Source organism: Lentinula edodes (genome assembly GCF_021015755.1).
Source record: "Lentinula edodes strain Le(Bin) 0899 ss11 chromosome Unknown C8R40scaffold_4, whole genome shotgun sequence".
Classification (NCBI taxonomy): Eukaryota; Fungi; Basidiomycota; class Agaricomycetes; order Agaricales; family Omphalotaceae; genus Lentinula; species Lentinula edodes.
In genome coordinates this window covers 799,715-821,167 of record NW_025764310.1, presented here as the reverse complement: position 1 = coordinate 821,167, position 21,453 = coordinate 799,715, and the positions used below count along the sequence as shown (strand labels likewise).

The 21,453-nt window shown below is 46.4% G+C and overlaps 8 protein-coding genes across 8 annotated transcripts; 6 read left to right on the top strand and 2 right to left on the bottom strand.

Moving 5' to 3' along the window:
- Positions 1-219: 219 nt before the first annotated feature.
- C8R40DRAFT_1166654 (uncharacterized protein) lies at positions 220-1,949 on the bottom strand (the record flags this gene model as incomplete). The annotated part of the gene is made up of 2 exons (XM_046230886.1): positions 220-1,833; positions 1,893-1,949. The coding sequence occupies 2 exons, from the start codon at positions 1,947-1,949 to the stop codon at positions 220-222; spliced, it is 1,671 nt and encodes a 556-aa protein (XP_046090511.1).
- A 668-nt stretch (positions 1,950-2,617) lies between these two features.
- C8R40DRAFT_1035852 (methionyl aminopeptidase) lies at positions 2,618-4,040 on the top strand (the record flags this gene model as incomplete). The annotated part of the gene is made up of 8 exons (XM_046223534.1): positions 2,618-3,001; positions 3,059-3,171; positions 3,224-3,259; positions 3,313-3,412; positions 3,471-3,687; positions 3,738-3,787; positions 3,842-3,910; positions 3,966-4,040. The coding sequence occupies 8 exons, from the start codon at positions 2,618-2,620 to the stop codon at positions 4,038-4,040; spliced, it is 1,044 nt and encodes a 347-aa protein (XP_046090510.1).
- A 1,039-nt stretch (positions 4,041-5,079) lies between these two features.
- Positions 5,080-9,257, top strand: C8R40DRAFT_1234636 (uncharacterized protein; the record flags this gene model as incomplete). Its single annotated transcript, XM_046233367.1, has 14 exons — positions 5,080-5,561; positions 5,622-5,979; positions 6,027-6,334; positions 6,382-6,460; positions 6,517-6,650; positions 6,714-6,910; positions 6,989-7,114; positions 7,171-7,332; positions 7,381-7,542; positions 7,593-8,121; positions 8,181-8,462; positions 8,520-8,669; positions 8,725-8,985; positions 9,045-9,257. Exons 1-14 carry the CDS (start codon positions 5,259-5,261, stop codon positions 9,255-9,257), a joined length of 3,264 nt encoding a protein of 1,087 aa, XP_046090509.1. The 5' UTR covers positions 5,080-5,258.
- A 249-nt stretch (positions 9,258-9,506) lies between these two features.
- On the top strand, positions 9,507-10,868 carry C8R40DRAFT_1166651 (uncharacterized protein; the record flags this gene model as incomplete). The annotated part of the gene is made up of 3 exons (XM_046230885.1): positions 9,507-9,679; positions 9,731-10,082; positions 10,140-10,868. 3 exons carry the CDS (start codon positions 9,507-9,509, stop codon positions 10,866-10,868), a joined length of 1,254 nt encoding a protein of 417 aa, XP_046090508.1.
- Positions 10,869-10,988: 120 nt separating this feature from the next.
- Positions 10,989-12,636, bottom strand: C8R40DRAFT_1158747 (eIF3 subunit 6 N terminal domain-containing protein; the record flags this gene model as incomplete). Its single annotated transcript, XM_046229778.1, has 5 exons — positions 10,989-11,168; positions 11,223-11,331; positions 11,385-12,154; positions 12,203-12,357; positions 12,429-12,636. The coding sequence occupies 5 exons, from the start codon at positions 12,634-12,636 to the stop codon at positions 10,989-10,991; spliced, it is 1,422 nt and encodes a 473-aa protein (XP_046090507.1).
- A 106-nt stretch (positions 12,637-12,742) lies between these two features.
- On the top strand, positions 12,743-14,413 carry C8R40DRAFT_1086492 (Cleavage/polyadenylation specificity factor subunit 5). The gene is made up of 7 exons (XM_046227347.1): positions 12,743-12,847; positions 12,906-12,932; positions 13,045-13,218; positions 13,669-13,757; positions 13,811-13,981; positions 14,034-14,148; positions 14,201-14,413. The coding sequence occupies exons 1-7, from the start codon at positions 12,828-12,830 to the stop codon at positions 14,220-14,222; spliced, it is 618 nt and encodes a 205-aa protein (XP_046090506.1). The 5' UTR covers positions 12,743-12,827; the 3' UTR covers positions 14,223-14,413.
- A 1,911-nt stretch (positions 14,414-16,324) lies between these two features.
- On the top strand, positions 16,325-20,050 carry C8R40DRAFT_1036117 (sulfate transporter family-domain-containing protein; the record flags this gene model as incomplete). Its single annotated transcript, XM_046223560.1, has 19 exons — positions 16,325-16,843; positions 16,908-17,019; positions 17,164-17,278; positions 17,324-17,496; positions 17,550-17,699; positions 17,754-17,811; positions 17,869-17,915; positions 17,964-18,051; positions 18,105-18,137; positions 18,188-18,288; positions 18,339-18,426; positions 18,475-18,535; positions 18,590-18,617; positions 18,670-18,819; positions 18,876-19,178; positions 19,229-19,294; positions 19,343-19,459; positions 19,513-19,947; positions 19,998-20,050. The coding sequence occupies 19 exons, from the start codon at positions 16,325-16,327 to the stop codon at positions 20,048-20,050; spliced, it is 2,697 nt and encodes an 898-aa protein (XP_046090505.1).
- C8R40DRAFT_598579 (uncharacterized protein) lies at positions 19,930-21,406 on the top strand. Its single transcript, XM_046235581.1, has 4 exons — positions 19,930-19,947; positions 19,998-20,620; positions 20,670-20,732; positions 20,783-21,406. Exons 2-4 carry the CDS (start codon positions 20,308-20,310, stop codon positions 21,247-21,249), a joined length of 843 nt encoding a protein of 280 aa, XP_046090504.1. The 5' UTR covers positions 19,930-19,947; positions 19,998-20,307; the 3' UTR covers positions 21,250-21,406.
- The last annotated feature ends 47 nt before the right edge of the window (positions 21,407-21,453 follow it).

The window sequence follows — 21,453 nt, the reverse complement described above, 5'->3', positions numbered from 1 at the left end:
TGTCGTTGACCTTCAAACAGTCACAGAACTAGTGCTTTTATGTTCCAGGGAGCAGTCCTTCCGCGTCGAAGAACTGGCTATCAATTGGACAGGGATTCGCACTTTGAAGCTATCGAACAGAATCGGCAGAGACTTTCTTGTTGGATGCAGAAACAGACTTTCGAGTAAAGGTACATTAGAGGTGTTAGAGACAATGACTACATAAATGGTATTGTGGCTCTAGCAATTCTCAGTATCTGATTCCCAATACGCCGGTGCAGTGGACATACTCCAATGGGCCCGGTCATTAGATTTGAACCATCTCAAAACTTCCTCGAGGCGGGTTGTAAATTGGGTAACCTGAATGCAAAGTGATATCCCCGATACAGGAATGAATAGGTAATCATATGGACGAGGGTAAGCTGAGCAGAACAATGGTTCTGACATCAAAGCACTGGTAGGAGGATGGAAGTTATGTGCCCGGTATTCTAGCATGCGCAGCAAAAGATCGCCCGAACACCAAGATGTCGAAATCCATAATCGATTTAGAGAAGGAAGAACAGGTTTGTTGCTATCCCCCCCTACCAAGATAGTGAAAACTGCATCTGTATTGCTGCTAAGGATGTTGAGTTCGGAGAGGAACTCCATATAAGGGGAGACAAGGAATTCTTTCAAGAATTGGTTCTCCAGGTCGTCCCCTGAGGCATTGAGAAGCGAGAATGCGCTGAGACGACAGCGACTTCGCTGAATGAAAGAACACAATGACTTCTGAGTTTTCTCGTCGATTGGCCTCGCTATCACTAGAATTTTGAGACTTGGTGTAACAATTGAATCCAGCAAGAATGGCGTGTGGATGTCCGACCGGAACTCGAAAGTTTGTAGACAATGCAGAACCAAAGGGGTAGGAAGAGGAGGAAAAACAATACCATTGCGTGCACTTCCATGCAACCGGAGTGTTTCCAAGTTTTTCAATTTCGAAAGCGATTCGAAAAAGGAGTGATCCATTAGAAAATCCCCCGAAAGATACGTGATGGTGGATGGAACCAATGGCGGACTATTCAGCGACAAGCCATGTGTCTCCCACGTAACTTTCCGCAACCTAGGGGAAGAGGAAGGAAAAAACTTTTCTTCAACTCGTGCTATAGCATCCGGACTCCAACAGTAAACACCAGTTACATCGAAACATAATGTTTCCAGTAAAGGGTACTCATCGCGAGGAAGCGCTAACAATGATGAATGGATACCGGATGCGAAAATGAACGTGGCGGCTTTCCAGCGATGGACATGAGGTCGGAGAAGGTCAATCACAGCGTCCGTCGCAGCAAAGGTTTCCTCGAATTCTGATCCCTGATGGTCAATGTACACTGTTATTGGGTGTTGACCTGATCGTTCCAACCACAGTTTAGTCATCGGTATATGCCGCTCTATGGGGTGGACGATCATGAACGTTGACCAGAGCGTTGGATAAGAAAGTGCAATGTCTCGCCAGTAACTGCAAACTTCAACGAGAGCTAGTTGCGGGGGAGGTCTTGCCTCAAGCTTCCAATCTCGGCCAGGTAAGAGGTACGAAAATATCTCTCGCAGAAGCTCCGCGGGCAAGTAATTCACATAGCATATATCCTTTGCCGTTATATAGAGAGATTCGAAGCCCGGAACGACCAGAATATTGCTCGTGTTTTCGTTTGCCATCTGTACAGAGTGCACTTGCTCTTGCCATGGTAAGAAACCGGGATTCGAAAAGGATATTTGAGGATTGTCGGCATCGAATCCTAGAAGAGTCCGTTGAAGGTAACGAATGCCATCGTCGATATTATTGATGGGTAATATGGACAGCGAGGTCCTACCGTCCTCTGCCTAAGGAGGGGAAGATTTCAGTCTCAGATTTGGATTGGTGCGTTAGGATTAGGGCCTACCGTTGAAATTTCATTCGAGGGAAACGAGCAAGGTCTAATGGAGTGCTGCAATGACATTCCGAGTGGACAATTGGGCAGGAATTTCTTTAGGAATCCAGTTAGTCCTGAAGAATAGCCGGAAAAAAGTTATCACTCACTGGGATTCAGAAAAGCGAGCTAAGGTATCATCCCAAAATTCCTCTTTATTATATTTCCAATGCTTGAAAGAACCTTGAACCGGATTTGGACACAAGGTCGCAAATTCATAGCAAGGTGAGAACTTTGGTTAACTGTAGTGGCTCAAACGGTTATAAGGCGAGATCAACGGTTGCCAAATAAACAAGGTCGACGATACCCACATCCAGATCCGATAAAGGCAATTCCAATAATACAAAGGCTGCCGCAAATGGATTGAAAACTTGAGGAGGAAACAGTTTTGCATTTATAACGTGTCATAGGGCAGTACGGGATCGTTGAAGGTGGAGTATCTGAATTTGAAGCGCTGAGTTGAGATTGAGAATAAGAGAGGTCGAAGACAGTCGCAAACGGCAAGTCCAGCCCCAGCAAGAGTTTTACCCGAATACACCGATATTATGTACATAGCTGGCCAAACACAGCTTGTGAGATATTGCTTGGCAAGCATGAATTGTTCTGGGGGCCTTTCGGATTACTTGTGAGATATTGCAAGGAGAGGTCGAGGAGGTCGTGGATGCGAGGAACAGCTGTCGCGCCGGACCGGATTCACAATGTTCTTTCTTCCACTGTCTTTGAAAAAGACCAGCTTTCATCTTCGAAACTCGCGGCGACTTCTCCGACTATTCTCCAGTTCTCCGTCTTTCTTTGAAGATGCAGCACTCTTTCCAGGAGTAGACAACTTCGGACTTTACAGTGTCATTCTACCCGAGGAACCTTTCATTTTCGGAGTCTCTCACATCAAGCCCAGAATGGTTCCCAACCATATTAACCGACCCGCATACGCGATACGTGACTCCTCCGGCCGCGAGGCTGCACAAGATGATGCAGAAGATGTAGACGGAAAGTTCCCACTTGGAGGCGAAGCGGAACGAAAATTGAGAAGTGTCGCGTCTCTAGCAAAAAGTGTACGCGAATATGCTGGGAGCTTGGCCAAGGTGTGCCTGCATCATACTTTATCTTCACTTTTTCTAGCTCAATGGGAAACTAGGAAGGTCGGAACAACGACGAACGCGATCGACGCTGCTGTTCATGACTTCATTATCTCTCGAGGGGCTTATCCGTCACCCTTAATGTATAACGGCTTTCCGAAATCTTGTTGTACGAGGTGAAGTGACTCTGAATCACAAACCGTATACTTGTTGACGAACGGGCTGCAGTGTCAATAATATCATCACCCATGGTATCCCTGATGAGTATGTCGTCTACTGTTCTTGTGATCGTCCTCCCAACAATCACCTGTGTTCAGTCGACCACTTGAAGATGGTGATATCATCAACATAGATATTACCGTCTTTCTGAATGGCTACCACGGTGACACTTCCCAGACTTGGCTGGTTGGGGATGTTGTACGTGCACTACTCCCTTTTTCTGCCAAGGCCCAGCTGATGATAATCCCTTCCAAAGGATCTCCCTGGGCGTCTTCTATGTGGCATAACAAATAACGCTCTCGAAGCTGGAATCGCAGCATGTGGGCCCGGACAACCGTTCAAGAACATTGCCCGAGCAATACACACTATCATTGAACCTCAATACCACGGAATGAACTTTTGTGTGTCTCCGGCTTTTAGTGGACATGGTATCGGCTCAGCTTTCCATAGACAACCTTGGGTTTTGCACCATTGTAAGCCCTTTTGCCTTCGTCGGTTTGTATGCTCATTCCCATTTCATAAGTGAACGATGAGCCAGGTGTTATGTTACCCGGGCATTGCTTCACAATCGAGGTTACCCGAACTCCATTCTGTCTTAGTACTCATTAGCTCAAGATATTTTCACAGCCTGCTATCATCCAAGGAAACCATCCCACCAGTTGGATATTCCCTGATGGATGGACAGCTAGCACGGAGGTAAGGTCTTGTCGTCTTTAAATGCCCTTTGGTTGTTGCTCATACCACTCCCTAGAATTGTGCGCGGAGTGCTCAGGCAGAACACATGGTACTGATCACAAATGATGGGGCGGAAGTCCTTACTCGATGATACCTCGGTGTGTCATAATGTAGGTGATACGTTAGAAAGGTCACCTGAAATGTTGAAAAGAATTAGATGATATAGTAAGAATATACGGAGAACGTTGAGTTTCCCTTCCAGTCTCTGCCATCCCTCGAAAACATCAGTTCTGCGTGTAAGCGTTTATGGCGCTCGTATTGTAGAAGCGCATCCGCTTTTGCGATCTCCCTTCTCCAGAATTAAGAGCTCGTTGAAAAAACCCACATTTGCCTCGGGTATTATTTCTCCCTCCCCCTCCTCCTCCTCCTCCTCCTCTTCCTCTTCATCAGACGTCAGAAGAATAATTTTCCTTTCCTGTTTCTCCTCCTCATTTTTGCCAAAAGATGCCACAAAATGCTGACCCTCCATCTGCTGATGTTCGACGCAAAGGAGTCTGAGAAAGAGTTGCAGACAGTATGAAGAGTAGGCAGAGACAAATCAGGTTCTTTGCTAGAGCCAGGAGGAGGAGGAAGTTTTTCTGAATTGGTAAATGACGCCGAAGATGACAACACGGTATTTTGTTGGACTTGGGGACTAGATTTACGGCGGCTACATGTCTTTCGTTTTTTTTGCCATAAGCGAATTCATGACCTTGCATACCCGCTGTCGGAGGCTGCTGCTTCTCTCTGAGTATAGACGGTGAAGTCACGTCCGGATTACATGCTTCCGATAGCTTTCGGTCTCTCCAGGACATGTCATAACCACTTTGACAAGCCAAAAAAAGTTCCGACTTAGGCGTTTGTACGTGAGCTCTCGGCTCTCAGTGCGAGGAAGCCTAAGGCTACAATAAATTACAACCTGATCTGTCGTACGGAAGGTGAGTGGACTCAATATCCAAGTAGCAGCCAGCAAAATCGTGTGTACTTGGAGGAGGAATTTTGCGTCGTATCCTGGTATAATCAATCATTGATAACTGATAGGAGGCAATCTTTGATGTGATAGGAGACAATCTTTGATGACCTAAGTTATGACCGAGGCCCGTGAATTCGATCCGGGCATGCGCACGGACAATTTCATCTTTGTGTACGATATTAATCTCATTCTCATCATGTGCAGTGTCCGTCTGTTAAGGGCCTTTGATTGTAGACACAATCTAGGGATATCAGAGCAGATAAAAGCCTCTCTGCCCTTGCGCTTTTCTAAACATTACCATAAAACATCCCACACCGTTCATCAGTAGAGACTCAGCTTTATCGCCCATCTCAGCCAATGCCTTCCGGTATCAGAACAGCACCTTTATTTCCAGCTCTTGGTGACGAGTCGCAGTTAAACCTGCCTGATTTACTCGACTTCAACCTCAACCATAATCCCGACTTCCCGCTTTACGTGTATCCAAATGCTGATTCTTCCGTCACGGAAATCAAAACGCTGGAATTCGTTCGCGCCGCTCATCGCGTCGGGAATATCGTTCGGGGAAGCTCCGCGCCTGGTGGCGTTGTAGCGATCGTCGCCAACATAGACGTTATCGTATACGCTGCTTTAATCGCTGGTATAATGAAGGCCGGCCTAGTGGTGAGATTCTTTGTCTACAATCTTCCAAAATCTCCCAATGTTTATATGACCTCTGTTCAGCCGTTTCCTATATCACCCCGAAACTCGTCTGCTGCACTTCTCCATCTCCTTCGACAGACATCCACGCACCGAATCCTTATGACAAAAACCACTCTGCGAGGTGTGATGGATGGCCTGCAAGCCGAACTCCGTACGGTTGATCCGACCTATGAGCTTAGCATCGAAGAGGTACCTACGTTGAAGGTTGCATATCCTCGCCTCGGACAAGAAACGGCGGATGATCCTTTCACTCCTATTAGTTCGGCATTTTCTCCCAAGGATTCAGACAAAGGCATATACCTACACTCTTCGGGCTCAACTGGATTCCCCAAACCCATACTGTTTACTCATCAAATAATCAAAGACGATGCTTCTCTACGTGAGTAATCGTCAATTTCACAGAATTGTCAATTAAGTGTTGTACAGTGTACATTCGCAAGATGCGCGAGGTCTTTGGCAACTCAATAATAAACGGGGGTCTAGCTCTTCCTACATTCCATATGATGGGCTTTTGTACTCACATATTATTCCCCTTGTACGGGCTTATAACGACCGGAGTTTTTGCACCGACTGTGACGCAGGCCGACGCAGTACCAGTTGTTGGCACGGCAGAAACTGTTCTGGAAGCAGCAAAAATCATCAAACCCATATGCATGATCATTCCACCAACCTTTTTCAACAGTTGGGCCCAGTCAGACGATGCTGTGGCATTCTTCCGAACGATGCGTAACCTGGTAGGTTTTTGAACATTCCATCGCTAAGTTTACTCACCGACATAAAGAGTTTCGGTGGAGGACCTATCGCCCCAAGTGTCGCTGAGTCGCTTATTGCCAGGGGAGTACCCGTAAGCGCTGGGTATGGTACGTACCTAACGCTGCTTTCGCTTGTAGATGTTCTTATGTATCCCTCTTTCCAGGGGGCACCGAATTTGGTGTGGTATCCGAATTGCGCGTTGATAATGCCGAAACATGGCAGTATTTCGAATTCAGAGATAGAACTAATATTCGATGGGTAGCTCAAGGGGATGGCACTTTCGAGGCTCAATTTTTGGTATGTCTTCCCAGCTTCACGACTTACGATAATACACATTTACAATACTACCCTTCCGATTAGACGTGCAAAACGCACCATCTCGCTGTGGAGAACCTTACAGACACTCGTGGCTATGCCACTTCGGACTTGTTTGAACCTCATCCCACTATTCCGAACCTTTGGAAGATTGTTGGGCGTATTGACGATGTTATAATCCATTCAAATGGCGAAAAAACAGTTCCGGAACCAATTGAGTCCATTGTCTCTGCGAATCCTTTGTAAGTATATACGTTTACATCTGCCTCTGTGTTTCTTTCATTAACATATTGCACGACCCAATCTCTACGCAATCTCAGAATCAATGGAGCGGTCATGTTCGGCAGACAGCGTGATCAACCAGGAATCATATTGGAGCCTTTGCCGGGCTACTGGATCGACGCCAAAAACGATGCTGAGGTATCGAAGTTTAGGAATCTCGTCTGGTGAGACGCTTAGTGTCATACATATATTCTATATCTTCAACTAACAATTCGAACAGGCCGGCGATAGAAGAGGCGAACAAGATTGCTCCTTCTTTCAGTCGAATTTTTAAAGAGATGATTCTCATCGTCAATCCCGAAAAACCTCTGCCTCGTGTAGGAAAAGGCACAGTCGCAAAAAAAGCGGCGCTGGCATTATACGAGACCGAGATCAACGAGTTGTAGGTCAAATGCCGCAGCGTTGTATTTGATACTGAGCCGCTCTGCAGATACGATACCGTTGAATCAAACTCTGGAGGCGACTCTATCGAGCCACCAAAAAGCTGGAATGCATCTGATGTAGAGACTTGGCTTATTAACCAAATTTCCGATATTCTTTCGGTGGAAGCTCTTTCCGTCACCGGGGATTTATTCGAGCAAGGATTAGATAGGTGAGTTACTGAAACATTACTGCTCGGAAATACACTGAATCAGCTTATAGTCTCTCTTCCACTATACTCCGCCTTCGTTTCGTTAGCGCTCTCCGAAAATCTGGATTTGCATCACTTGTGGCTACAATCACTCAGAACATTGTCTACAGTTATCCGACAATTTCTCAGCTTACAGATGCCATACTCAATATCGTCGCCAATCCTAATGACCAAACCAAGAGCGAAAAGACCCATGAAGCACTAATGGAGGAAATGATCTCCAAATACTCGCAAGGCCTGGATGTGCCACTTCCACAGTCCGCCACTTCAATAAACCCAACTCAGCAATATGTTCTACTTACAGGATCTACCGGAAATCTTGGAGCCCAGTTATTAGAGTCTTTGCTTTCGAAAGACTCCGTAGTCCGTGTTTATGCTCTGAATAGACCATCCACTAGAGCGTCGATGTATGAAAGGCATCGCGCACGGTTCGAAGATAAGGCTCTCGATATATCTCTGTTGTCATCACCTAAGCTGGTCTTCCTGGCTGGAGAGACTTCGCACGATGACCTCGATTTACCAGGAAATATACTGAAAGAAGTAAGCATTTACGATGAATGGTGGATCTTTGACTCCTGTATTAACATCACACCTCATAGCTCCGTCAAAACTTGACTATGATTATTCACAATGCTTGGAGACTCGACTTCAATCTTTCACTCGCCTCTTTCGAGTCGCATGTGAAAGGCTCTCGAATTTTAATGGACCTTGGTCGCTCCAGCCGCCATTCCTCTTCAATTAAATTCTTGTTCACGTCGTCGATTGGTTCAACTCAGTCGTGGGATGCCCAATCGCTGGGCCCATATCCTGAAGAGGTTGTGATGGATGCAAAGTATGCTGTCGGAGGTGGCTACGGAGAGAGCAAATATGTCACGGAACGGGTTAGTGGGTTGGTTAGTGGAAAGTACTCTGCCTTGAACTGACTTCGTGATTTCTAGATACTTGCAAAGAGTGGTCTTCAAGCAACTTCGTTCAGGATTGGTCAAGTAACTGGTGGCGCACCGAACGGAGCGTGGGCAATAACAGACTGGGTTCCAATTATCGTGAAATCAAGTCTTACTTTGGGCGTGCTTCCCGATGCTTTTGGAGTGAGTTCGGTTACAGTCCAGGAAGTGAAAGGGTGTTTATTCCTGAATTGAATAGGTTGTTTCATGGGTCCCAATGGACGCCGTGTGTAATGCTCTTCTCGATGTCGGATTTACTTCTGAGCCAGCGCCCATGGCCGTAAATGTTGTGCACCCGAAGTCTGTCCCCTGGACTTCAGTAATTCAAAACGTCCAGGTTTCCCTCATTGAACAAAAGCATCTTTCTCCCGATGCGCTTCCGCTAGTACCCTATCATGATTGGGTTGCCGCAGTTGAAAAGTATGCAAAGAATCCAACGGAAGCAGATACTCAGAACATTGTAAGCATCTTTCCTTGGAAATAATATCTATCCTCCCTCACATCTGTCCAATCCTTTAGCCCGCTGTGAAGTTACTCGAGTTCCTTTCGCAACAAGCCGCTGTAGATGATGCACTCAGACAGTCCAACCAAAGTACGATGGAAAGCGCTGGTCTCACTCAGCTGAGCACGGAAAAGCTCGAGAGACTGAGTAAGAGTATGAAGGCGCTCAAACCCTTGGATGCTACCCTCGTACAAAAATGGGTCAGTTATTGGGTAGCTGCGGGCTTTTGAGATGAAATTACAAAAAAGGTCGATATACCCCTAACAGGACGGAACAAACTTTACAATACAGCCTTGTTATTCACATGTAATGTTTAGCGTATTGATGATATGCTTTTCAAAACTCTTTATTAACTGCAAGTCAGTCTGAGATCTGGAGTGCTTGAGTTTTGGAGCAGTGCAACGAAAGTTCTGCGAAGAGCGCTTACATAAATGATAACGGATAACGGAAAACCGCTCTTAAGCGCCCTCCTCTCAAACATGTCTCAACACGACCATCTGTTGAAACAGCTTTGCGGCTCGAGTGTCGAAACGCTCGAGAGAGCAAGAGAGCTACTTTATACATCCACTGTTAAGACTGCTCCGGGCTCTGGATTTCAACTCAAAGATCCATTAGGAAGGCCAGCTGCTTGTGCTCTAATTGCATCGGAACAGTACGCCTCTATCTGCGCATTTGGATTTCTGCTATTCTAATGATATTACAGGCTGAAGAACACAGTTGTTGATCCTGCAAGTGCTCAAGGCAACTCCTGTTTAAACCCAACAGCATTTAGAAAATGCCTCGCCGAAGTCAGGGCAGCTCTCGCTCACGACGCGTCAAATCAGCCAATTACTCCCACTCAACGAAGACAAACACGATCCGTGTCTACCTCCAGAGTCTCTTACGATTCCCTCGTTGCAAGATACGCGCTTTCACAAACTTACGGTGACCGCTTTGTTGGCTGGTGTCAGCGGGCTGAGTTTGCATTTTTCGACCTTGGAAAGGGTAACAATATCGCTCGAGATAGCCCCAAACTTAAGTACGGTATATTCTTCTGGGTATGTGGGATCTTGGAGGTGCGTCATTGCTGGCATGATTTGGTATCCAAGTAGTGATCTGTCTCTCCATCGTAGCCCGGTCAATTGGATCTGCTGTCTTTCGTAAAAGACAGCGGACCTTATTCAGACAATACGCGAAGCATCTCCAAAGTCATGGACGTTTATGGCACCAAAATTCGAACATTGATAATGGAAGAGAGTAGACGTCCAAATGATGCTGTTATCAGGCGAAGCTCTACGCGCATTTCTCCTGGAAAGCGAATGACGAGAGAAGCCCCTAGCAAGGATTCTCCCAAGAAGCAGAAGCTCTCTACTGAGGATGATACAAAAGTAACCACTTCGCACAAGCAGCCAAATACGCTATTTCAGGCTTTCGGTCCTCCCACGGGCATGTTCCCACCTTCTATATCACCCAGAAAATCACCCTTGAAGCCCGCATTTCAGAAACTTCTAACAAGAGATCACGCCCAAGATAAAGCCATTACACAAGATTCGGACGTGGAAATGTCGCTGCCACAAACACCATCCAAAACGACTCATCGAGCCACCTCCAGTGGAGGAATTCCTCACATACCCGCAACACCACCTTTCCCCATGCGCCGTTCTGATCGCCTCAACTCGACAACTGTATCGCCTTCTAAAAGCGGCACCTTGGATCCAGAAAAATCTCTGGATAGTGCTGACAATTTGCCCACTGTCCGAAAACGTTTCCGCCCCGTCTTTTTAGATCGAAAGCAGTGGGGTGCTCAAGATCCAACCCTTTATAGACTGAATAGAAGGATAGAGCAGGTTGCACTTGTTTAATTTGCCGGACAGTTTGCATGTATGTATCACTAGCTAGGGAACTACAGCAAAAGTGGTCCCTAGGGATGAATAGGAAAGAAGTGCAGGAAGAGATAATACAGGCATGTACATATTGGACTCTCAATTAACAGCAACAGGCTGAGTAATGGACTGAGGAGCTGAAGCAGTAGATGCAGCCTGAGCAACACCAGTTCTGGCGATCGCGGCTCCCAATGTTTGCGTTCTGATAGCAAGTCCCCGAGTTTTCTCGATGACGGACTGATACACTGGTTGAGGGGGTCGTAAGATTTGAATAAGGTTCTAGACGGATTAGGGTGAGGGAGGATGAGAAAATTCAAAGGCTTCATAATATACCTTTTCCAGATCAATTTTAGCATCCTGGCCCATACGAGTCTCGCGTATGAGATTTACAATCCACTTTTCACCCTCGTCGCGAGGAAGGTTGAGACGGTTAGATAGGTCACTATAACGACGGATATATCAAGAAAAGGAAAAAGAGAAAGCGTCAAAACGCACCCAATATCTATCCGCTGGTGGATCCTACAATAGGCCTCACTCACTAAACACCTCGCGCTCTCCAAGAATTCATCATGGAAATCACCCAAGAAAAAGTCATCCGAAACAACCTTCTCTGCTTGTTGGAGCTCCTTCTGGGCCGCCTCAAAGTCAAATTCGACGTGAAGCTGCATAAGAAATGACGTGACAGGGTCCGTGTACTGGTAATTCTCCATTTGAATCACTTTTACGACTTCTCGGACAGCATTCTTTACCCTCGAGGACTGAGGTGCTGATGTTGATTTAGAAGTCGGGGTGGGGCTAGAAATAATTGCCGCTGCTGCGACGTAGCGGAGGATCCATGGGCAGGACGTTTGGATCGTATTCAGATAGGTGGGTGATAAAAACGTCTCGAGCAGTAATGCTCGACCCTGCGGGTGGTTGAAATAGACAAAAAGGGACCAGTGAACTAGCCATGTTCGGGAATGAAGCTGACTTAATGCCGGGTCGACGGCTGGGGTGTTATTCGTGTTTGAGCTGACAGACGCGAACGGTGCTGGTGAGCGCGAATCTATGGCTTCACGAAGCGAGTTCAGTTCTTCTAGCGCGATATCCCATTTTCCGGTAAGTATATCTGAGGCAAGTTTACCCCAGTGTGCAGAGATGGTGAGGTCGGGATCGGTAGAAAGGACACGAAAGTGGTACAAGTAATCGGCGGCACCGCTGTAGTTTCCGTAGGAGTATTGGAATTTACCAAAGTTATATAAAGCGGTTATTTGGTCTAGGGTGAGCTGGATATGTCGTTAGAGGAGTAGAGTAAGTGAACTTGCTTGACGCACTTTGTAATTATCCTTCAAATACTGCAGATTTTGGTTTTTATCTTGTCTGAGAGCCTGAGCAACATCTGGATTTTCAATCACGTCGAGGACTGCCTGTGCTTCTTGTTGCAATCTCTCGTGAGTAGAGACAGCATTTACACGTTTCTGTTCGAATTCTATACCAAAGATTGGAAAGAAAATCATCAGTATCTCCACTCGTTAAAAAGGAGGAATCCAAAGCATGCACCTTTTGGGACCTCCTGATTGGGATAGATCTGCTCAAATAGCGAAGCAGCATAGTCGAACATATTTGTTCCCTTGGCAAGCTCATACTGAGCGACCTGGACTTCATCTGCTGGGAATACGCCGGTTTCAACTAGGTGGGCAAGCAGAGGAAATGATAAATGCCGGTCCAGATAGGGTATGATCGTTTTCGAGAGGTCGTATTCCGCCATATTTGCCCACTTTGAAGAGAAAATCAGAGGTTGAACGATGTAATTGTGAAGGACAACGAAAAACTTTGCACTGCCACATTGGGGTTAAGGTTAAGTGAGCAGCGTCTGTTCAGTGTTCTCTTTCAATTTGTGTTTCGATTTCTTAGCTTTTCATCACGCGTATATACCCAACTTTTGAGGACTGGTAGATCATGTCGAACACTATTGCCTTGTGAGTTTTATGCGCTCCTATAGGCTTATATCCTGCTTACGAAACGCGCTTCCGTCAGGTATCCCCTTTCCAACTTCACCTTCAGGTGTGTTGTCGTGTTCGGCTAGTCATGCAAATTTTGATTTCAATGGACCATGTTGATCCTTTGGACTATTCCTCGCCCCAAAAACCAAACTCCATGATTTCCCAAATACCAGCACCAAGGAAGCTCAACCAGAAGAAGATCCATCAGTCTCGGCGCGCCTACAACGCTTACAGAACAATTATGAAGATTTTGGAATGAGGAGGACGGTTGAAGGGATTCTGGTAGTACATGATCACGGTCATCCGCATATATTGATGTTGCAAATCGCCAATGCCTTTTTCAAACTGTGAGTGCTCGTATTCTGGGTCATTACTTTACTTCTTTCCCTTCGTTTGGTTCATTATAACTCCTCCCCTGGACTTTTCATGGACTATATGTGGATCATCTGCTCTGCTGTCTTTGGTCCAGGGATGTACATACATTGTACCACTTCTCAATATCATATTTGATTTTGCATTCAAGGCCTTCACAAGAGCCTCGAAAAACTGATCCTCTATTAACATACACCGGTCTTGCCGCGCTCAGAACTTATTCCACTCCTAGTCGGAACTCTGGGTTCTATCAGTATCAGCTTCGGAACCTATAATTTCTGTACCCTTCTTTTTGTTTTGCGATTCGGTGCCTTTACAGTGCACATCTGTTCAAACTCAGTGACCGCCGATCTCCAACATGAATTCCCTCTACGCTCAATGCAATTACAGACATATAACTGACCTTTTGTTCCGCTTTTGTGCAGCCCTGGAGACTATCTCAAACCTGGCGAAGATGAAATTGACGGTCTAAAGCGCCGCCTGGATGACCGGCTCGCTCCCCCGCCTGAAAGTCGTAAGCATCTCCTTCGCTCTGAATCGATGTCCCAGCATCGATGTAGTCTACAGGTCAATTTTCGCAACCTGTCCATGGCGTCGATAATGATTGGGAAATCGGAGACTGTCTCGCCCAGTGGTGGCGACCCAACTTCGAGACGTTTATGTATCCATTTGTGCCTGCACATATAACGAAACCGAAGGAGTGCAAGAAACTGTTTTTGGTGCAAATGCCTGAAAAGAGTGCGTTACCTCTCTTTTATCTATGTGATTGCACCCATCATGGAGATTACAGAGGTACTTGCCGTACCGAAGAACATGAAGCTTCTGGCGATTCCGCTTTTCGAGCTGTACGACAACGCTGCCCGTTATGGACCGCAGCTGAGTGCGATTCCACATCTACTGTCAAGGTGAGTTAACGCTTACGTGGACTGCGTTTATTCCATACTAACCGACGTACAGATACAATTTCATCTACCAGTAAACGATGGAACCCTATTTATTATTCTGATCTCTCGTTCCCCCGTTAACCTTGTCGCTCTGTCTCCATTTGCATCCACGTTGTTAAATATGGTACATACCATGGGTCAAGTACTTATTTGTAGTAAGTACAGTACATACAAATCTCCAAGATCGAACAGCGGCCCGTTCCGCATGAAAGTTGAAAATTGTGACTCGTCTGTGACGCACATCCTGTTCCAGTAAAAATTTCAACATGATCTTCCGCAATCCGTTACTGTTCCTTATCTCCTGTCTCAGCCTTTCTTCTAGTCGGTCCTGTATAGACGAGAGCCACTTGCCCGATGACGGGGGAGTCATTCTCTATTTTTGAAGAGCCAGAACCAGAGGCAAATCTCACTCAGCCCGGCCTGGATCATCATGCGAACTTGCGCAATAATCTCGACACCATTGAAGATGCAGGCGGTAGCACTAGCGATTCACAATCGCCAGCTTCGGATACTCGCGGAATTACCGCATTCCTTCGTCAAAGTGACCGCTCTAATCCCGGAAATCGTAAAGGAAAACAGCCAGAACAAGAAACAGAGCTTTTTCGACGAGCAACTGCTCCTGAGGACCCTTTCAGTCCTTCTTATACCACGCCCATCAACGCCTTTCCGGTTCTTTCCCAAATGCAGACGAGAAGGCGGCTATCGAATCCGGTTGGAACGCCCTCAAGTCCTAATTTACGTCGCGCAGGGTAAGTTTTCAAACGTTCGTCTGATCCCCAATACTTTTCGTCCACGTACATATCGTTGCCGACCAGCAACCTTACTACTTAGTGTTTTCTTGCACGTTGGTATCATGTCTCCTAGTTGTGTAGTGGAATTCCGAATGGTGGAAAGAACGGTGGAAAAAATCATTGATGGTCAGATGAACTCGGAATTTCCATCAGGGTCCTCCAACTTTTATTGAAGGCTGTACTTTCTCCAGTGTACGTTGTTGTTCATCTACGGGGAGCCTTATGACCTTTTCGTTTCGTTCCATTGACCACCGTAATAATGGACCCACTGATCCGTTGGGTCTTTTGACCATTTTACTTCGACCTCACGCGATTTGTTGTCTATTTGACTGTTCATCCTAGAAGACTCTTTTTAACGCTACATACTTCGACTTAAAGTCCTTGTATCGCGTCACCCTCCGATTTGAAACATCTTTTCACTGACCGTCCATTTTCTTTTCAGACTTCTTCAACCAATGCCTCTCAGTTACGGCGTCAACCATAACATCTTGTCTGTAGCACATAATGATCATCCGCAGTTTACTGCAAATTCTTCCTCATCGTCAGACTCGAACAGATCGACCTTTTCTCCTACTGCGCAAACGATTCCAGCTGATACAAGCTCGGTGTCTGACGGCGGAGTCGGCCACGCCCATCAACGTGGAACAAAACCTCGCGTTGTACCTCATTCTCAGCGTACCATTCGTGAGAGTACAGTGGAGCTGTCTGGATTAATGGTCTCCAGCGGCGTGACATCAACATCATTTCCTTCTACATACAGATCCAGCAATGGATCACAGACACGCTCTGACTGGACACCCTCAACATTCCTTCTAGATAACTTGGGTGTATTCGATTCAACTATTCGGACAGAGCCGAGAAGCCTTGTTGTCGGAGGTAACCTTCGTTCTGCAGAACTCAGTGGATTTGACGGAAATCATACACTTTCCGAATATAAAACGAGTCTCGAGCCTTCATTAAATGATGAGAGGGGCCGTTCAAGTGGAAGCAGGCATCAAGGCTTTGATGGACCGCAATCCTCGATGCTAGAGCCTGCCCTTGATGTTTCTGACGATCACTCTAGCCAGTTCAAATCTGGCCTGTCGTTACTCTTGCATTCATCGCCTTCCTCACCGGTCAAATCATCTCGCTCGCTAGCTCCTCCGAAGCCATCCCGTGAATCTTCTCATTCTTCCACGCGTACGGTTACGGTTTCGCATCCATCTGAGCAGGATTCTACCCCCGAAGATTCATCAGGAACAGGTTCCGTTTCCGGCTCAGGCTCACCTACGCCAACTTCGACACGAGTTGGATCACCATATCCCAAAGCGTCAACTCTTATATCTCATCCGCCAAGACCGAAGTCAATGACTTCCGCAGACGTGCGTCGGACAGTTTCTCCACGGAAATCGAAAATACGATGGGATCCTGCGCTCGATAATGCAATCGTAGTGACAAATCATCGACATTCCTATGATCAAAATGGGATCAACGGTGGACCTTATTCTACACCCGAGAATGAAAGCACACCTCTGCTGGGTCCCTCTCCTGCATCCCATTCGTCCTCTTCATACTATGGAGTCATCTTTTCAAGAAGTCTCAAGTCTGTCACTGTCCCGGAACCAGCTCGAATCCGCCAAGCGTTGCATGACACAGCTATCGTTTCACTCCGAGCTATCCCCGCTGTCCTACTGGGAAGCCTTCTTAACATCTTAGATGGTGTATCTTATGGGATGATCATATTTCCCACTTCTGCTCCGTTCACTAATTTGGGACCGATGGGTGTATCCATGTTCTTCGTTTCGTGCGTACTTGCACAACTTTGCTTCACATTTGGAGGAAGTGGTTTTGCGGGTGCAAACGGCAGTATGATGATTGAGGTTGTGGTGAGTACTCTGTTCCTTTCCAGGTTTTATGTAGTTGATCGTTGAACCTGATCGAATCTAACAGCCGTTTTACCATATACTGGCGGCGAGTATTGCTCAAAACATTGGGGAAGACAAACCTGCAGAAGTTATCGCTACCACGATTGTTGCTTATGCTTTGAGTAGCGTCTTGACCGGTGAGCCTTTGATTTATTGAGCCCGAGCCTGTGCTCCCACGGGTTTTACGATCATCGCCATTCTGAAATTGGGGTTCGAATGACTTCAGGAAATTGTTCCCCGTTCGGTTTCCGTTTGCTGAACGTATGTTTTGCTCTACATAGGTCTATCATTTTTCCTGCTTGGTGCTCTTAAACTTGGAACTCTCATTGGATTCTTCCCCCGCCATATCCTGGTGGGCTGTATAGGCGGTGTCGGCGCATTCCTCATTGAAACTGGGTATGTGAAATCCGAGTGGCCATCACCCAAACTAACTCAACTCAGACTGACAGTGTCAATGAGGATACCCGACGACAACTTTGTCATTGATCTTCGAACTCTCAAATTCATGTTCCTAGAACCTCAAACTCTTGCCCTTTGGACTATTCCCTTAGGATTAGCTATTTCATTGAGAGTCATCACAAGTAAATGGAGCCACCAGCTCATCTTTCCTGTTTGTGAGCGCTCCCCTTGCTGTCTTCAATTCCAAAAATGATCTTCTGCTGTCTAGATTTCGTCGTCATTCCCATTCTCTTTTACATTATCGTTGCTGCCGCACAGGTGAATCTAGATGAATTACGCGAAAATGGTTGGTTGTTTGATATTCCTGGCGGTGTCAAAGGACAGCCTGAAAAATGGTGGAGGTTCTACACTTATTTTGGTGAGCCGATCTATGTACTTATTTACTAAACGCTGCAGCTAAAATGGGACCCAGATCGGAACCTCATTCATTTGGAACCTCTATGGTCGACTCTGCCCACTCAATTTGCTCTGTTCGTACCAATTCCAATGTTGCATAAGTTACTGCTCTTATCTGAGTTCTCACATAGCCTATTCTTCAACATATTACATCCTCCTTTGAATGTACCTGCTTTGGGTAAGCTGCCATCCCGCGCAGTGGAAACTTTAATTAATCATTGTGTAGCTGTCTCCTTGAACGAGGATGTCGACACGAACAAGGAGCTCGTGGCCCATGGATACTCCAATATCTTGGCAGGTGTCTTTGGAACTGTGTATGTAGCTCTGGTTGCAGTTTGCATGATCGATTGAGGCTCATGATCTCCAGACCCAATTATCTTGTATACGTGAACACATTATTGTCTGTCTCCTTCTACTGTTTACTTTCACTCAATTTAACATGGTTTATAGATTCTATCGTGTTGGAGGGGATACTCGGGTGGCCGGATTCCTCCTTGCTGTTGCCACAACCGTCCTACTACTCGTTGGGACAGGTCCGATTGCCTTCATCCGTAAGGATCTTCTCAGCTCTTTCCGTCCGTCTAATCCGTTCTTTTTGTAGCTGTCTCGGTGGTTGGTGCACTCATATTTGTCTTGGGTATTGACCTGGTCAAAGAAGCGTTATGGGATACAAGGCATCGTGTCAGCAGGTATGTGGAGCTTGCAAGATTCTGTCGGCATTTGTTAATCAGTTATAGAACGGAATACATCACGATAGTGAGCATTATAATAGCAATGACGGTCTGGGACTTCGTGATTGTGAGTAGTTATGTGCGAAACGTTGGAGCATAAATTTGATCCACCTTCCCGAAGGGTGTACTCTTCGGCATCGTCGTCAGCTGTAGGTTACACTCAATACATCAGATGTTCGTTTTTGACGACCTTGTATTCAGGCTTCTTCTTCGTTGTTCAGAATTCTCAAAGGCGCAGCATTCGGGCATTCCATACAGGAAATACCATGATGTCTACCGTCCGGCGTCCTAATGCGCAACGTGCGTATCTGAAAGAAGTTTCAAGGCAAACTACCATTCTCAGGCTCCAAGGTTCGTGATCCAGGCTCTCTTTTCCTTCTCGAATGCCGACGATACGAATGCTTTAGGCTTTCTGTTCTTTGGCACAATAACGTATGTCGAAGAAGCTATTCGTGGCATTCTTGATGCGCCGTCGTGGCAAAGGAATCCTGTTCGCTTCCTCGTGGTGGATCTTACTTTGGTTGCCGGTGTGGATATGTCGTCAGCTGAGGCTTTCGTACGCGTTCAGCGTCTCCTTGCTGCTAAATATGTCACTCTGGTCTTTTGTGGGTTCAAGGTTGATTCAGCAGTTGGAAAGGCGTTAAAGAGCGTTGGCATTATGGGAACAGAGGGGGTGGAATTGTTTTTAACTTTGAACGATGCCATGGAATGTAAGTGTCCCATGAACGTTTGTCGGATCCTGCCTCATTTTTGTGAGAAGGGACGGAGAATGTATACCTCAAGGCATATTACAGGTCACAAAAACAGGAAATGGGCATTCCCTTCGGTAGGTTTCATTCTATTGCGGAGCTTCTGCAGCTGAACATGATGCAAGCCCTTCCTGGTCGTCAAGATGTCGATGTAATCTCTTCATATCAATCCTCTCAAACCTCCATAAGCTCTCCGCGACACACTATGTTATCTGAAGTCGGCTCTCGAACAATTGCCAATGGTACTTCAAATTTGTTTCCGCGCTTCCCTGTTCTGATTCAAAGTAATCCACAGAGCTACGCTCTCCGCCCATGCTTGAGGATACTGCAACTTCCGAGCCATTCCTTACCCTTGTTCGCGCCTTCTCTTCGTTTGAAGAATTCGACTTCAATCAATTTTTGGCCCTCGTCCCATATCTTCAAAGGATGTCGGTACCCGAAGGCTTTGTCCTCTGGCGCCAGGATGATTCCTCCGATGGATTATATCTCATTGAATCCGGGATATTGCGCGCAACATATGAATTTGCAGAGTATGCGCAAAATATCGAAGAATCAATGGTACCAGGTACCCTAGCTGGTGAACTGTCGGCCCTGTCTGATCTTCCACGAAATGCCACCGCAGTCGCTGAACGGCCAGCCGTATTATGGAAACTTAGCACTGAGAATCTGCGCCTTTTAGGAACGGAGGAGCCTAACTTGGCGAGGGTGTTTACACAAATGGTGCTCAAATGTACGTATATTTTTCTATAAATGCTGTATTTTGACTAATGATTCATGCAGCTGCTAAAATTGACTATGATACGTTGCTCGCTGCTTTGGCAGGTAGACAGTAGTATAGTGAGGAATAAAAATTGAAACCATAGGATTCATGGAATTTTGAATTGATTTCATTCCTGATGTCGCGCGAGATGGATTTACATCTTCATGCATCTCTTGAAGCAGCACCTCAAGAGGTTCACTGAGTCCCTCACATCTTCTGCATGTACAGATCAGATAAGACCGTGGTCCTTCAATTCATGCCGGATGTCACGGAACTAATTGAGTATAAAAGGGCTCATCCCTTTGCCTTCGCTCGTTCACTAATTCACCAATGGACCCAGTTCAGAATCAAGTTCACGAGGACGGCCAACAGTGGCACGACGCTTCGAACTCCGCCCCTCCACCAGACATCCCCAAAGTCCACTCAGCACCTCATTCAGAATCGGCGCAAACGGTCATCTCTGGAGCTTTCTTTGCTGGCGCTCATCGCTTCAGTATCAACGGTGGATCTTTCAACCACAGCAATGGAGATATCAACCAAGATATCGTTAACGATCATTCGAATCGAAGCAACTTTGGTAATAGATACGGTGACAATCGTTCAAATTCGAATAACAGGACGAACAACTACAATGCTGGCTATAGTACGTGCTACCGTTAGTCGAACCTTTTAGGAACTGATTGTTGTCTTAGATGATAATCGGATACATGGGTCTAGTCATTGGACCCAGGCCACAGCCAGGACACAATATCGCTGTGAGTCTACCTTTCACAACCCTCTTGATTCATGATCATATTCTTCTCAGATGACCAAACTCCCGCTCCCGGCAGTGGTCTTGGTCGAGGAGGTAGATCTTCTGTCCCTCCAAACTTTCAGCCGAGTCAACGCAGCATCCCTACTATCCCTGGGTCGGCATACTTTGGGGAAAACCCTCTACATCGACCCTCTAGTGCACCTACGCACGGTGCACCTACACACGTTGATGCACGGATAATCGAGGGGGATGAGCACGGCCCCTACGACAATCGAGAAGAAGAGCCTGAGTACTACTATGACCCCCAGCAGGGACCTGATACCCAATACTACCAGGACTATCATCCCGAGCGGAACAACTACAGTGGTCCTGGTGAAGAAATGTATCATGAGGGACAGCAGCAGAATCAGCCTAGAGAACGATCTTACTACTATTCGGAACTACAGCCTGTGCAGCCTGCTTCCACGCAGCCCAGATTTAAATCCAACAATCCATTCGCGAAGATGATGTCCCCCTAGTGAACTCCAGTGAAAGACTTTGAGCCGGGCTGTTATGTTCTGTTATGTCTGTTGATTTTCATCGGAATCCTGGTCATTTTATTACCTGTACTGTACTATATTGTCAATGTACTACGTTTATTCTTGCATGATTCAGAATTAGACCTGCAGATCTGTACGCAGCTTGATAGGAATTTCAATTCATCGTGCGCGCCTCCGTCACGG